This window comes from Triturus cristatus, chromosome 8 (assembly GCF_964204655.1).
Source record: "Triturus cristatus chromosome 8, aTriCri1.1, whole genome shotgun sequence".
Lineage (NCBI taxonomy): Eukaryota > Metazoa > Chordata > Amphibia > Caudata > Salamandridae > Triturus > Triturus cristatus.
In genome coordinates this window covers 217,142,951-217,159,343 of record NC_140591.1, presented here as the reverse complement: position 1 = coordinate 217,159,343, position 16,393 = coordinate 217,142,951, and the positions used below count along the sequence as shown (strand labels likewise).

Below are 16,393 nucleotides of genomic sequence, written 5' to 3'. Positions count from 1 at the left end.
ATCCCCCCCAGTCCGTCTTTCACTCCTTTCATGGCGTAAAGGTGCTTCCAGCTGCACCAATTCCCTCCCAGCCACCGAACTGTCCATGTTCCTAAGCCTCTGGGTGGACGAGTGCGCGGTACCCACAGGCCTCCTGGGTCACGTGGCCAGCAATTTGGTCAGTCCGCCTCCCCATGCCCCCCCAGCCTCTAAACCTTCCTAATCTGTCTCTTTACCACCATGGGCATCCAGTTGGTGGCAGGATTCCCCGATATCTGCCCCACTAGCAGACCATAACTTTAGAAAGGTGAGTTTTGCAGATTGTTTGAAGGGGCTACTTCCTCCCCTTCGAGGTTACCCCTCCTTCCCTGCCACCATCTCATGACCGGCTGATGAAGGATCATCTGTCCCTTTTTCTCAAGGAAGTCATGGCCACAGGAGAGTGCTTCAGGTCCAGGAGTAGGCTATGGCTGCTATTCTCACTACTTTTTGGATTCCAAAAAGGAAAAAGAACTTTGTCGTGTTCTAGATCTGTGGGCCCTCAATCTCTTCCTCAAGAAGGAGAAATTCAAAATGCTCACGCTCATGCTGGGTCCAGGGCAGATATCCTTGGACTTGCAGGACTCCCAATTCCACATTCCCGTCCTGCCTGCCCCCACCAGTGCTATCTGCGGTTTAGGGTAGGCTGCGAGCATTTTCAGCTCACCTTGATCCCCTTTGGCCTTATAGTGCCGCTCGGGTGTTCACCAAGGTGGTGGTGGTGGTGGTTGCAGCTCATCTGAGGCGATCAGGGGTACCAGTCTTCCCCTATCTCAACGGCTGACTGTTGAAGGCCGGCTTGCCCCAGGCTGTCGTCCTCCAGACTGCGGCAAACCTCCTGCACTTGCTGGGATTCACTATCAACATGCTGGTATTACAACTGACTCCTTCTCAGACGCTCCTTTTTATTGGTGCTAATCTGGACACAGAGCAGTGTTGGGCTTATCCTGCTGAGCGGCGAGTCCAGGATATTCATGCTATGATACCGGTGTTTCAGACTCTATCCTGGCTTTCTGTGAGACTGACTCTGAGGCTGCTGGATCTCATGGCCTCCTACTTCCTGCTTACGACACATGCCAGCCTTCTTCTGTGGAGATTGAGCTGCTACAGTTGCTAGCTTTTGACCTTCCTTCCGAAGTCTGTAACTTCGTCTTGGCAGATAGGCGTCCCTCCATCAAGACGGTGTACACCTGCTGTTGGAAGCAATTTGTGGCATGTTGTGCAGAAAAACACAACTGCCCCTTTCTGCCCCCTTTCTGAAGTATGACTCTTCATTCTTTACCTTGCCCAGCAGGGCTCTGCTCTGGCAGCTCTAAAGGCTATCTGTCTGCTCTTTCTGCCTTTTTGCAGCTGACTGACTAACCCTCATTGTTTAAGTCCCCTATTGTACATAGGTTGCTAATGGGTCTTATCCATCTCCTCCCTCCTTCTCCTTTTACCTTCACCATTTATTATGCCTCAGTGGGACCTTAATCTGATCTTTACCTTTTTAATGTGTGCTTCTTTCGAGCCTCTCCATAATTATCACCTCAGGCTCTCACACTGAAAACAGCCTTCCTTGTGGCAATTACATCTACCCGTAGAGTGAGTGAGCTGTAGGCCTTATCATCTAAACCGCCTTACCTCTTAGTCTATCCTGACAAACTAGTGCGTCGCATAAGGGCCGTCTTTCTACCAGAATTGGTCGCCCCTTTTCATATAGGCCAATCTATCAACCTGCCTGTATTTGTTACTCCTCCACATCCCTCTAAAGAAGAGGAGCGACTCCACCGTCTGGACCCAAAAAGAGTACGACCAACTCTTTGTTGATGTGGGAAAAGGTCGGGTGGTGCAGAAGTGAACCATGTGTAGATGGGTCATCAGCCAAGCACTGGCGAAGAAGCAACTCCTGAAGGCTTGCAAACTCATTCCACCAGAGCTAAAGCTGCTACAACTGCATTAGCACGCGGAGTTCCGGTCCAGGACATTGGTCAGGCAGCAGAAGGGGCATCCCCACACATGTTCACCAAACATTTCTGTCTGGACAGTCAGGTCCGTACAGATGGGCACTTCACCCGTTCAGTGCTGTTGGACTTTCTTGTGTGACATTGGTCCGCAGACACACCTCCGGGAATGGTATTTATTTGGTATCTATTCAAAGGTAAGGAATCTGGGGCTAGAAGTCTCTATCAGATGTAAAAGTTACTTACCTTCGGTAACACCTTATCTGGTAGAGACTATATCTAGCCACAGATTCCTTACCGACGCACCCATCCTCCCTGCTCTTTGACGGGAGTTCTAGGGGCAGGGTTGGCCCCTTTCAGGGCCCTAGTTTTACACACCAGTGGTCAGTGTACGTTATAGTTCCGTGCTTCTGGTGTGGAAAGTCATGAAAAGAAACCAATGTCAGCGTGCCTGGATGATGCCTAAATAGGCAACACAACTTCACATCTGGCATGGATGATGAAGCAAGTGAGCTGATCAATGCCACCAGGGGTTCTGTTCACCAAAAATCTTCAGGATCCAGTCTGACGCCTGGAAAATTCAAAGGTAAGGAGTCTGTGGCTAGATATATCTCTACCAGTTAAGGCATTACCGAAGGTAAGTAACTTGTTTATATATATGTTTTATATCTATATGGATATGTATACAGATAGAGGTATTCATATATTATATACACACACACTTACTCATACAAAGTGGTTACTGCTGAATCTACTTCTGTTGTTGTTGTTTAAGGGAATGCTGGAACACGTGTAGGAAGTATTATGTTTCGTAGTTATTGCCGCTCTAGACAGACCATTAGTAAAAATGTAAATTATGGTTTGTTCCTATCAGCAGTATAGAGCTGCTGCAATGCGTTTGGCACCAGCCAATTTTTGTAGGCTCTTTCACTGGTTCTCTGGATGGTCCACTTTGCTGTAGTACCGGAAGGGCTGACAAAGGGTATAACAATGTCTTTATTGAAAGCTGTAATTAAGTAATACTTTTGGTATTGACCAAGCATAAACATTTATGATAAAAAAATGCATTTTCTGCCTAAGTAAATAGTTATATCATTTTTATTTATTTAAACTAGGATATTCACAGTCCTCGAAGTCTCCCGGCATTTTCCAGTTGGAAGAAGTATCCACTGTTTTTTGGTACAGCTGTATTTGCGTTTGAAGGTATTGGTGTGGTAAGTGTTTCATTTGTTTCTCCAGTGTTTATTTTTTTTAGCATGAATATAATGGAAAATTATATAACTTAAATGACTTTGGTGAGAAGAGACATCTGTGTTCCTTGGGACACCACCATTATCAAATCTTCTCCCTGGTGATCAGCTCATAGGAAGATGGGTTGGCTGGATGGGTTGAGCGGAAGTGGGAAGGGATGTAGGTTCAAGCAATCCCCGTAGTGTCAACTACATATATGACCATTGATAGGTTATAAACTCTCCGTGCACATAGCAGTGTTGATGCCCTCTTCACAGAGGCAATCCCCATTGGTCTTTCTAGCTCACATAGCTCAGCCCACTGTCACAAGAGTATGTAGAATACAATTATGCCACACATGTGAGCCACTACTCTTATCACCTTCTATCAATCCATGTAGTTGTTGCTTGCTTGCTTCTAAGAGCATCACCAGGTATTTTTTTCACTTACATCATGAATGCTAGCTGCCCCTTATGAATGTAATTTTCCAGGCGCTGTTGGGGAGTGCTTTTTTGTTCATTCCTTCTCTTTCCTTTCATCCACGTTTTCTCCATTGCTGCTTTGACACGTCCCTCCAGTTGAGAGCAAACGCACCAACGCCATGTAGCTACTATCCTTGGTGGTTGTGGGTTGCAAACATCCATCTTGTTTCATCTGTACGGATGTTAAGGAAGCACATATGGAGCACTGAACCGCTGTATATTTAAGATCCGTACTTGCCTAATTAGCTATACCTTCACTTTTAATCCAGCTTTCGTTAAGCGACACATGCATTTTTAAATATTTTTACTATTTGCACTAATTTTATGTTGATGCGCAATTCTAAAACTGAAAAATCCAAATACTGAATGACTGAAAACAAAACCACTGCTAGCTAGAATTCAGCGTGGTGTTTTTACCAGGGCCATCTTCTCATTAAAAAGGGTGGGACCAACTTCCACAGATGTATGATGAATGTCGCAAATTGGATGAATGACAACTGTCTCAAGCTCAACACGAACAAGACAGAAATCCTAAACTTTGGGAACAATACCTCACCTTGGAACGACGCATGGTGACCTGCTGTAATTGGCCCATCCCCCGTCTTGACTGACCACGCCCACAACCCCAGAATCATCTTGTAGAGCATGCTATCTATGAAGAAACAGGTAAACACAGTCTTATTTGCCTGCTTCCACACCCTACACATGCTTCATAAGATCTTCAGGTGGCTCCCAGTCAACACCAGATAGACCATCAGGCAGGCCCTCGTTACCAGCAGGCTGGACTACGGGAACACACCCTATGTAGGAATCACCGCACGCCTCCAGAAGAGAATACAGACAATACAAGACATGAACCCACATCAAACCCCACCTCAAGAAGCTACACTAGTTCCCGATCCAGAACAGGTGCCAAATCAAGATTTCGACCCACGCTTACGAAGCCCTGAACAACAGAGGACCAGCATACATCAACAAATGCACAACCTTCCACCGACCTGACACCTACGATCCGCCTCCCTCTTCCTCGCAGACACTCTCTGTTAGAAATGGGGATCTCCAGGTGGCAGAGGTAGGTACCTTTGTCCAAATACGGACCTTTGCTTCTAGTCAAGGTAAGGGGTATACACACTTTAGATAACCCCTGATCACCCCCTTGGTAGTTGGGCACGAGCCGACAGGCTTAACCCAAAGGCAATGTGTAAAGTATTTGTACCAACACTCACAGTAACACAGTGATAACACCACAAATGGACAACTCGCCAGTTTAGAAAAATAAAGTATCTTTATCTAACCTTAACGAGACCAAAACGACAAAAAATCCAACATACAAGTGTTAGACCTGGCATCATTGGCATGAGTCTCTCCTCCATTTTTTCTGTTTGCCTCCTCTGTTTACGATGTTTTTGCTGGATTATTGCTTTGGGCACTGTGCCACTGCTGATCAGTGCCACAGTGCAAGTGCTCCCTATGCTAAATTGTTACATTGATTGGTGTTACCATGATTGGCTTGGTTGACTTACTGTTCAGACCCTAGTCTAGTGCACTGCGTGTGCCAAGGGCGTGTAAGTTAACTGCTGCTGGTGGGCTTGCAGCACTGGTTGTGCCACCCACAGAAGCAGCGTGCAAAATGTGTCTCAGGCCTGCCACCGCGGCGCCTGCGTGCAGTCCCTGACTGCCATGTCGACTTGGTAAGGAAACCTACTTACCAGTCTCTAAACCTTCCCTTTGCCACATTTCAGACACCTCTATGGTAGGCCCTAGGGCAGGGTGCATTGTTGGTAAAAGGTAGGTCATGCCCTGATGTGTGGGGCATGACCTAATAGTGAATTACAGCCATTTTCGTTTTTCACTATTGAAGGGCTACCTGCCTCCAATAGGCCAGACTGGGCAGACTGATTATTAACTCCATTATAATCTATCTGACTCAGGGAGCATGGTAGCAAGTCGAGTTTAGTATCCCTGAACTCAGAATTTAATAACACACCCTTTAGGATGGATGGTTTTTAAATTCTATGTTTGAAAATAGCACTTTTAGAAAGTGGCTATTTTCTTGTCCAACTATCTACCGGTCTCTGCTGGTTTGGTGTGTGTGTCAGGGGCTGGGTGGCTCCAGAGGTCTGAGTGAGTCAGTGTGGGGTGAATGGGGCGTTTACACGTAGAGTGAGGGAAGAGTAGCCTGCCCTGCCTGACACAATACTGGCCCCGCCTCCTGCTGGGCGACTGATAGCCCTGCTCCTACCAGTGACAATACTGGCTCCGCCTCCTGCTGGGCGGCTGAGGACTCTGCCCTGCCCAGTGAATAGGCCAGGTGCCTCTGCCTGGCAACACCCACAACAAACCTGAGATGGTGGGAATCGCCCTGCTTGGACAAAGGGAACAACGGGAAAAAGGGGTATAAGAGAAGGACCCCTGAACCAAGAACTCAGATCACTTCTGACAAGGAAACCTGTACCAAGGACAAGAAGCCTGCTGATCTAAGGACTTGCCTCCCCTTCCGGCCAGAGTGCTGTTTTGCTGTGGAGGAACCTGAAAGCTGCTTCTTTATTTTTGCCAAGGAACAAGGAGAGAGGAACTTGGTGTGTACTCTCTGAACACTTGCTAGGAAATCTCCAAGGACTGGAAGAGTGCCAGTCTCCTGCCGAAGTCACAGGGCCAAAGGACTTCACCATTTGCTGAATTGCTGGAAAGTGTTGTTTCCAGTACACAAGGGGAAATCTGCAGTCTCGACGCCGCCGACGCCGCCGAATCCAGCTCGACACCGTGAGTAACGGCTCCAGTGTCCCGAGCCGTCGACGCCGGCCGCCGGGCCCGATCGACGCCAGCAGCAACGCCAGTGAGCAGTGGGTATCGGCCCCGGCTCCAAGTGACCCCGTCTCGACGCCGGTATCGACGCCAGTGAGGAGTGAGTATCGGCTCTACCTCCAAGCGACCCCGTCCCGACGCCGCTGCTGATCGCATCGACTCGACGCCCTTCTCGACGCCGTGAGCGCTGCTCCGGCCCGACATCCCTCGACGCCGCTGCGGATTGACCTGACTCCGAGGCACGATCGACGCCGACGCCGAGGATCGTCGTTTTCTTCGTTTCGCAAGGTACTGTACTTGTGGGGTCTGTTGCGACTCCAGGCTCGACGTAGCGCTCCTCGCGGTCAACGCCGAACCTTGGGAATCTTGTAGACTCGACGTCGTGTGACTCCTGTGGGGGTTACATTGTTGCCAAAGAACTGTGCTCAGAAGAATACTTTGCTAAAGAACTATTTGCCAAGAAGAAACCTTACTTGAACTATTATTTTTCCTTCCAAAGAGTATTTATTAAGACTGTGGTATATTTTTGTCGTTATTTGGTCTTGTGCTAAGCCTTATATAAAAATACTATTTTTATAATAACTTCTGTGTCGTGTCCATCTGTAGTGTATTCACTTTATTACTGTATGTGGTCATAAATGCTTAACACACTGCCTCTGAGATAAGCCTGTCTGCTCTGCCAAGCTACCAAGGGGGTAGCAGGGGTTATCTGAGTGTGTATCCCCTTGCCCTGACTAGAGTTGGTTGGTCCCTATTTGTCAGAAGTGTATACCTCTGCCAACTAGAGACCGCCGGTTCTAACATTGGTGGCAGCGGTGGGATTTGAACTTTGCATTTATGACTCATGTGCAGTGATTAGTGTACGCTACATAGTGAAAGCAGACCATAACGCAGCCACAGTCTGTTTGGTAGGATTGCCTATTTTTGTTCTCCGCTTTCCTGGAGCTTATTTTCTTAAACACTGCCAGTTTTGACCATGGAGAATGCCGGAGCTGCTACACCTGTGGAGAATGTTGTGGGGGAATTCGATAAGGAGAAGATAGATTCCTACACGCTAAAAGATCTAAAAGGATTTTGCAAGCAGTTTAAAGTTCCTACCACAGGTGTCTCAAAGAAAGAGGGCTTCCTCAAAGCGCTGAAGGCCTGGTTAGAGGCCAGAAATCCCTCTGATCCGGTGGTGGTACCGGAAGAGGAAGAAGAAGAGGAAGAGGAAGAGCCCACAGGTGGGCCAGTGTCATCTCCAGGCAGTAGTGCGTCCTCTAGGAGCCTTTCCCCCGAAGAATTAGAAGACAGGGAGAAGGAGAGGGGGTACAAGTTAGAAATGGCAAAACTTAAATTAGGAGGGCAGTTGGAATTAGAGAATGCAAGAAGCAAGAGAGAAGCTGAAATGGAGAGCAAAAGATTAGATTTTGAGAGAGAGAAATTAGCGTTTGAACGTGAGAAGATGGTGAGGGAGATGGAGCTTAAAACTAAGAGTTTAGAGTTGAATCCCTCTGGTGGCAGCACTCCATCCGTGCCTGCAGAAAGTAGGTTTTATTTTCCTAAAGATGTGATCAAGGATTACAGTAAGAATGAAGATATTAGCCAATGGTTTAAAGCGTATGAGTTAGCATTGTTGGCCCACCGGGTCCCTGAGAAGGATTGGGGAACGGGGTTGTGGAGCCGCTTTACAAACGAGGGGAGAGATACCTTGTTGAGCCTTCCTGCTGAGGATAGGATGTCTTATACTCATATGAAAGATGCTTTAATGCTGAGATATGGCTTAACCCCAGAAAAGTACAGACAAACCTTTAGAGAATGTAAGAAGTTGCCTGGTACTACGTGGGTTGAATATGTGTCTTTTTTCTGCAGAACCATGGATGGTTGGATAAAGGGTAGCAAGGTCGATAGTTATGATGCTCTTTATGATTTGTTTGCTTGGGAGCACTTGTCTAATAACTGTTTTCCAGAGCTACGCCAGCACCTTGTTGACAGCAAGCTATCTAACCCTAGAAAACTTGCTGAGGAGGCGGACCGCTGGGTCAGTACCAGGGTCCACAAGGGTCCAGTGGGAGACTCAGCCAAAGGTGGGCAGGGTCCCCAGCAGAAGAGTGGGGGGGACAGGGGTAAACAGAGGGAGTTTCAGAAAGGGCCCCAAAGTCGTCCCCAAGGGAACCAAGGGAAGGGTTCCCAGCCTCCCCCTGTAAAGAAGCCAGAGGCCCCGACAGGTAAACCTGTTCACAGGGGCCCCATGACCTGCTATGCCTGTAAGCAGGTGGGACACCGTTATTATGATCCCCAGTGTCCCATGAGGGATTCGAATGCACCGCCGCGTGCACCCCCTCGTCAGGTAGCGAGTGTAGCCCTGGGAGGGGAGGAGATGGGTGCCCCCGGTGGGTGGGGTCCCGCAGAAATGTCCCTGGTCTCTTTAGGAGACGTGGAAATGGTCCCTCCAACCCCTCTGCCTAGTAACACTAAGAAATATAGGCAGTGGGTGACCATTAATGGCCATAGGGTGGAAGCTCTCAGAGACACCGGAGCGAGTGTGACAGCTGTCAAGTGTCACTTGGTGTCCAGAGAACAGGTGGTCCCTCATGCATTCTACCCCGTTGTAGCTGCTGACAACTCACAGAGTAAGTGTGAGGTAGCTCAAGTTCCTTTTGAGTGGGGGGGGGTCTCAGGTACTCTTCAGGTTGCTGTGAGGCCCGCCATGCCTGTTGATTGTCTCTTGGGCAATGATTTGGAGGACTCCCCTTGGGCTAAGGTGGAGAGAAAAGCGCATCTGGAAATGTTGGGTCTGCCTGAGTGGGTGTGTGCGACCACCCGGTCCATGTCAGTCAGTAAGGGTGTTGATGGGGGCCCGGAGCCTGAAAGTATGGCCCAGGTCCCAACCGTGAAGAGAAGAGGCAGGGGGCGCGGGAAACCGTCCCCCATCGTTCCCGCGGTCCAGGAGGGAGCAGACCCTGAGGGGGATGCCCTGGAACCGACAGGAGAACAAGTGGCCGAACTGGGAGACCTGCCCGAGCTGACCCATTGGCAGCAGGATGGTGGTCCCTCCAGGGAGGAATTTTGTGCTGAACAGAAAGTGTGCCCTTCTCTTGTGGGTATGAGGCAGCAGGCCTCAGCCCAAACGACAGGTGATCAGTCAGGATCACATTGGGTCTACTGGGAGAACGACCTCCTGTATAGCGAGCCTAAGGCTGCTGAACCTGGGTCAGCCCGTGTGCTGGTGGTACCCCAGCGCTTCAGAGCCTTCCTACTGGGGTTGGCTCATGACGTTCCGTTAGCTGGACATCTGGGGCAGGACAAGACCTATGATAGGCTTGTCACCCATTTTTATTGGCCTCAGATGAGAAGGGATTCAGATATCCATTGTAGGACCTGTCAGACTTGCCAGGCAAGTGGGAAAAGTGGGCGGAAGCAGAAGGCTCCCCTCCAACCTTTTCCCGTCGTCAGTACCCCCTTTGAGCGAGTGGGAATTGACATTGTGGGGCCACTGGACCCCAAGACAGCCATGGGCAACAGGTTTATCCTGGTCTTGGTGGACCATGCCACCCGGTACCCGGAAGCCATCCCTCTCCGAACAGTGACGGCCCCCGTGGTGGGACGGGCACTGATGGGTGTTTTCTCCCGCATGGGGTTCCCCAGAGAGGTGGTGTCAGACCGGGGCACCAACTTCATTTCGAATTATATGAAGTCTCTGTGGAAGGAGTGTGGGGTAACCTACAAGTTTACCACTCCTTACCACCCTCAAGGTAATGGGCTGGTTGAGAGATTCAACCGGACCCTAAAAGGCATGATCATGGGTCTTGAAGAACCGATGAGGCGTAAATGGGACGTCCTCTTGCCATGCCTGCTGTTTGCTTACCGCGAGGTGCCACAGAAGTCTCTAGGGTTCAGCCCCTTTGAGCTTTTGTATGGTCACCCGGTAAGAGGACCTTTGAGTCTGGTCAAAGAAGGCTGGGAGCAATCTCCCAGGAAACCTCCCCAGGATGTATATAGTTACATGCTGGCCTTTAGGAACCAGACTCGGCGCTTCAGAGATCTTGCTCAGGCAAATCTGGAGGCCAGCCAGGAAGAGATGAAGCGGTGGTACGATCAGAATGCCACTCTGGTTGAGCTTCAACCTGGTCAGAAAGTTTGGGTCATGGCCCCTGTGGAACCTTGTGCGCTCAAGGACAGGTGGACTGGACCATTTGAGGTTGTGGAGAAGAAGAGCGATGTCACCTACTTGGTGGACTTGAAATCTCCCAGGAACCCCTTAAGGGTCCTGCATGTCAACCGGTTAAAGCCCCACTTAGAAAGGTCCGAAGTGGGCATGCTCCTTGCCACAGATGCTGGGATGGAGGAGGAGAGTGAGCCTCTTCCTGACCTCCTGTGTGCAAAAGAAAAAGATGGGTCAGTGGATGGTGTTGTCCTCTCTGACACACTGACCCCTGAGCAGCAGCAAGATTGTCGCCATCTGTTGGTACAATTCCCTGATCTGTTCTCCTTAATCCCTGGTGTCACTCAGTGGTGTGTCCATGATGTGGACACCGGGGACAGCACTCCTGTGAGACACAAGGCCTACAGGGTGACTGACAAGGTCAGAGCATACATCAAGGAGGAGGTCTCCAAGATGTTTGCCTTAGGGGTGGTTGAGTCCTCTAGCAGTCCTTGGGCCAGCCCAGTGGTCTTGGTCCCAAAGGCTGCAGCGCCTGGTGCTTCACCAGAACTTCGGTTCTGTGTGGATTACCGAGGACTCAATTCGGTCACCAAGACTGACGCGCACCCCATCCCCAGAGCTGATGAGCTCATCGATCGGTTGGGGGCTGCCCGGTACCTTAGTACGTTTGATCTAACGTCTGGGTACTGGCAGATCGCCTTGACTGATGGGGCAAAAGAGAGGTCTGCATTCTCCACACCAGATGGGCACTACCAGTTCCGTGTGATGCCCTTTGGGATGAAGAATGCCCCTGCCACATTCCAGAGGTTGGTTAACCAGGTATTGGCCGGGCTGGAAGATTTCAGCGCCGCCTACCTGGACGATATAGCAGTGTTCAGCGCCAGCTGGGAGGAACACTTGCGCCACCTCCAGGAAGTGTTGTTGGCCCTGCGCAGAGCAGGCCTCACAATCAAGGCTAGTAAGTGCCAGATTGGGCAGGGTTCAGTGGTGTACTTGGGGCACCAAGTAGGGAGCGGCAAGGTGGCCCCCCTGCAACCCAAGATAGATACCATCCTGGCTTGGGAACCGCCCAAAACCCAGACTCAGGTGAGAGCCTTCTTGGGTCTCACGGGTTACTACAGGAGGTTTGTCAAGGGGTATGGCAACATTGTGCACCCCTTGACCTCGCTGACTTCCAGGAAGCAGCCGAGACTTGTGATCTGGACTGACGCCTGTCAGAAAGCCTTTGACACCCTGAAAACTGCAATGTGTACAGCACCGGTCCTCCAGGCACCCGACTTTTCAAAAGAATTCATTGTCCAGACAGACGCTTCAGAGCATGGTGTGGGGGCTGTTCTAGCACAGATGAATGAGGAGGGCCGAGACTTACCTGTAGCCTTCATCAGCCGGAGGTTACTTCCCAGGGAACAAAGGTGGAGTGCGATAGAGCGTGAGGCATTCGCTGTGGTCTGGGCGCTGAAGAAGCTAAGACCCTACTTGTTTGGGTCTCACTTCCGGGTTCAGACGGACCACAGGCCCCTCAGATGGTTAATGCAGATGAGGGGTGAGAACCCAAAGCTGTTGAGGTGGTCCATTTCCCTACAGGGGATGGACTTTACGGTGGAACACCGCCCTGGTACAGATCACGCCAATGCTGATGGTCTGTCCAGATTTTTCCGCCTTAGTGATGAGGACTCCCTGGGTGAAGGGTAGTTCTCCCCACATTTCAGCTGGAGGGGACACGTGTTAGACCTGGCATCATTGGCATGAGTCTCTCCTCCATTTTTTCTGTTTGCCTCCTCTGTTTACGATGTTTTTGCTGGATTATTGCTTTGGGCACTGTGCCACTGCTGATCAGTGCCACAGTGCAAGTGCTCCCTATGCTAAATTGTTACATTGATTGGTGTTACCATGATTGGCTTGGTTGACTTACTGTTCAGACCCTAGTCTAGTGCACTGCGTGTGCCAAGGGCGTGTAAGTTAACTGCTGCTGGTGGGCTTGCAGCACTGGTTGTGCCACCCACAGAAGCAGCGTGCAAAATGTGTCTCAGGCCTGCCACCGCGGCGCCTGCGTGCAGTCCCTGACTGCCATGTCGACTTGGTAAGGAAACCTACTTACCAGTCTCTAAACCTTCCCTTTGCCACATTTCAGACACCTCTATGGTAGGCCCTAGGGCAGGGTGCATTGTTGGTAAAAGGTAGGTCATGCCCTGATGTGTGGGGCATGACCTAATAGTGAATTACAGCCATTTTCGTTTTTCACTATTGAAGGGCTACCTGCCTCCAATAGGCCAGACTGGGCAGACTGATTATTAACTCCATTATAATCTATCTGACTCAGGGAGCATGGTAGCAAGTCGAGTTTAGTATCCCTGAACTCAGAATTTAATAACACACCCTTTAGGATGGATGGTTTTTAAATTCTATGTTTGAAAATAGCACTTTTAGAAAGTGGCTATTTTCTTGTCCAACTATCTACCGGTCTCTGCTGGTTTGGTGTGTGTGTCAGGGGCTGGGTGGCTCCAGAGGTCTGAGTGAGTCAGTGTGGGGTGAATGGGGCGTTTACACGTAGAGTGAGGGAAGAGTAGCCTGCCCTGCCTGACACAATACTGGCCCCGCCTCCTGCTGGGCGACTGATAGCCCTGCTCCTACCAGTGACAATACTGGCTCCGCCTCCTGCTGGGCGGCTGAGGACTCTGCCCTGCCCAGTGAATAGGCCAGGTGCCTCTGCCTGGCAACACCCACAACAAACCTGAGATGGTGGGAATCGCCCTGCTTGGACAAAGGGAACAACGGGAAAAAGGGGTATAAGAGAAGGACCCCTGAACCAAGAACTCAGATCACTTCTGACAAGGAAACCTGTACCAAGGACAAGAAGCCTGCTGATCTAAGGACTTGCCTCCCCTTCCGGCCAGAGTGCTGTTTTGCTGTGGAGGAACCTGAAAGCTGCTTCTTTATTTTTGCCAAGGAACAAGGAGAGAGGAACTTGGTGTGTACTCTCTGAACACTTGCTAGGAAATCTCCAAGGACTGGAAGAGTGCCAGTCTCCTGCCGAAGTCACAGTGCCAAAGGACTTCACCATTTGCTGAATTGCTGGAAAGTGTTGTTTCCAGTACACAAGGGGAAATCTGCAGTCTCGACGCCGCCGACGCCGCCGAATCCAGCTCGACACCGTGAGTAACGGCTCCAGTGTCCCGAGCCGTCGACGCCGGCCGCCGGGCCCGATCGACGCCAGCAGCAACGCCAGTGAGCAGTGGGTATCGGCCCCGGCTCCAAGTGACCCCGTCTCGACGCCGGTATCGACGCCAGTGAGGAGTGAGTATCGGCTCTACCTCCAAGCGACCCCGTCCCGACGCCGCTGCTGATCGCATCGACTCGACGCCCTTCTCGACGCCGTGAGCGCTGCTCCGGCCCGACATCCCTCGACGCCGCTGCGGATTGACCTGACTCCGAGGCACGATCGACGCCGACCTCGACGCCGAGGATCGTCGTTTTCTTCGTTTCGCAAGGTACTGTACTTGTGGGGTCTGTTGCGACTCCAGGCTCGACGTAGCGCTCCTCGCGGTCAACGCCGAACCTTGGGAATCTTGTAGACTCGACGTCGTGTGACTCCTGTGGGGGTTACATTGTTGCCAAAGAACTGTGCTCAGAAGAATACTTTGCTAAAGAACTATTTGCCAAGAAGAAACCTTACTTGAACTATTATTTTTCCTTCCAAAGAGTATTTATTAAGACTGTGGTATATTTTTGTCGTTATTTGGTCTTGTGCTAAGCCTTATATAAAAATACTATTTTTATAATAACTTCTGTGTCGTGTCCATCTGTAGTGTATTCACTTTATTACTGTATGTGGTCATAAATGCTTAACACACTGCCTCTGAGATAAGCCTGTCTGCTCTGCCAAGCTACCAAGGGGGTAGCAGGGGTTATCTGAGTGTGTATCCCCTTGCCCTGACTAGAGTTGGTTGGTCCCTATTTGTCAGAAGTGTATACCTCTGCCAACTAGAGACCGCCGGTTCTAACAACAAGTATTAAGAAAAATGACTTTCAAAGGGTTTTAGCAACTGAGTTAATAGTAAACTATGAATGCATGATTTCTTGCAAAGTACCATCCTTTGCAACAAAATTCACCAAGCCAAATAGCCGCAGCAATGGAAAGCGCTGAAAAACAAAGAGATGCGTCTTTTCCAGAAACCTTTGTGGATGCGATGCAACAGTTCTGCTGGGCATAGGGGAGCGGTGCTTTGGGTCCGGTCTGTAAGGAGAAGTGATGCGTCGATTCTGAGACTACTCCAATCCGCGGGTGATGCATCAGGGAAAAATTGGCGCACAGGGACGATGCGTGGAAATTCGAGATGCGGCGGCGAACAACGTGGCGGCGTTGAGCGGCGCTGCGTCGATTTCTTCAGCTGCGATCCCTCGATGTGTCGATTCTTGCAGCGGCGACAGGCACTGCGTCGGTTTCATCAGCAGCGTGACGATGCACGGAGATTCTTCTCGCACCATGGCGTTGCGTCGGAAAACTGTCGCAAGAAGAGCGGTGCGTCGTTTTTTTTGTTGTTGCATTGCTTTCCAGCTCCCAGCAGCAGATACAACCTCCATTGGCCCAACACAGTCATAGGCACTTCTTGGCAGGTCAGAGCTCCCAGCAAGGAAGTTCCGGGGAGCTGGAGGGGGTGAAGTCTTTGTGTTCCTGAGACTTCAAAACAGGAGGCAAGCTCTACTCATCCCCTTGGAGACTTTCCTCAAGCGGCGGACACAGCTTCTCAGCAAAGTCCTTCTCCTTTCCTTGGCAGAAACAGCAACTGCAGGACAACCCCAGACGCACAGCAAGGGCAGTACTTCTCAGTTTCTCCAGCTCTTCTCCTTGGCAAAGGTTCCTCTTGATTCCAGAAGTAGTCTAAAGTTTAGCAGTTTTAGGTCTAATCCTTATAACCCCAAAATGTATTTGTTCTCTTTGTGCAGAGAAGCCCTGTGCTCAGTCAACACCAGTTCTGTCCTCTCTGGTGCAGCTTCCTGGCAGGGGGTGGAGACTGCATTGTGGAAAGCTAACCGGGCCCATTCAGGTGAAAGGGAATCTCCTCCCCCCTACTCTAAATGCAGCCTAGGTCTATTCAGCCCATCCCTGACTCATCAGGCTCTTTGGAGCCACTGCTCCTTCCAAACCCTTGACACTCCAAACCCAGAAAGTAAATCCACATCCTAGAAGAGACACACTGGATGGCGATGCAAGAAAATACCTACTTTCTAAAAGTGGTCTTTTCAAACACAGTGTGTAAAAATCACCCTCACTAAAAGATGCATTTTAACATTCTGAGTTCAGGCATACTAAACGTTATTTTCCTATCTTGTTCTTAGGGGTAGTTATGTTTATTAGATGCTATAAGCAAACTTGCCATTCTATCCTATGGGAACAGATAGCCTTTCAATAGTGAAAATCGAAATTGGCAGTAGTTCACTATCAGGACATGTCACACACATAAGGGCATGTCCTGCCTTTCACATACACTGCACCCTGCCCACAGGGGTACCTTGGGCCTACCTTAGAGGTGACTAACATGTAAGAAAAATGAAGGTTAGGGCCTGGCAAGTGGGTGCCTTTGCCAAGTCGACATGCCAGTTAACAACTGTGCGCAGACACTGCAGTGGCAGGTCTGAGTTACCTTTTCAGAGCTACTCATGTGGGTGGCACAATCAGTGCTGCAGGCCCACTAGTAGCATTTGATTTACCAGCCATGGCACACTTAGTGCCCTTTACTAGGGATCTACCAGTAAATCAAATATGCCACTCA

At 50.1% G+C, this 16,393-nt stretch overlaps 1 protein-coding gene across 4 annotated transcripts in view; it reads left to right on the top strand.

Annotated features, from left to right (window-relative positions):
- SLC36A4 (solute carrier family 36 member 4) overlaps nucleotides 1–16,393 on the top strand; it is a 1,249,299-nt gene that overhangs the window by 526,685 nt on the left and 706,221 nt on the right. For all 4 annotated transcript variants that reach the window (XM_085621384.1, XM_085621386.1, XM_085621383.1 and 1 more), the window contains one exon: nucleotides 3,077–3,175. In XM_085621384.1, coding sequence (XP_085477510.1) covers nucleotides 3,077–3,175 — 99 coding nt within the window. The remainder of the gene's footprint in view (nucleotides 1–3,076; nucleotides 3,176–16,393) is intronic.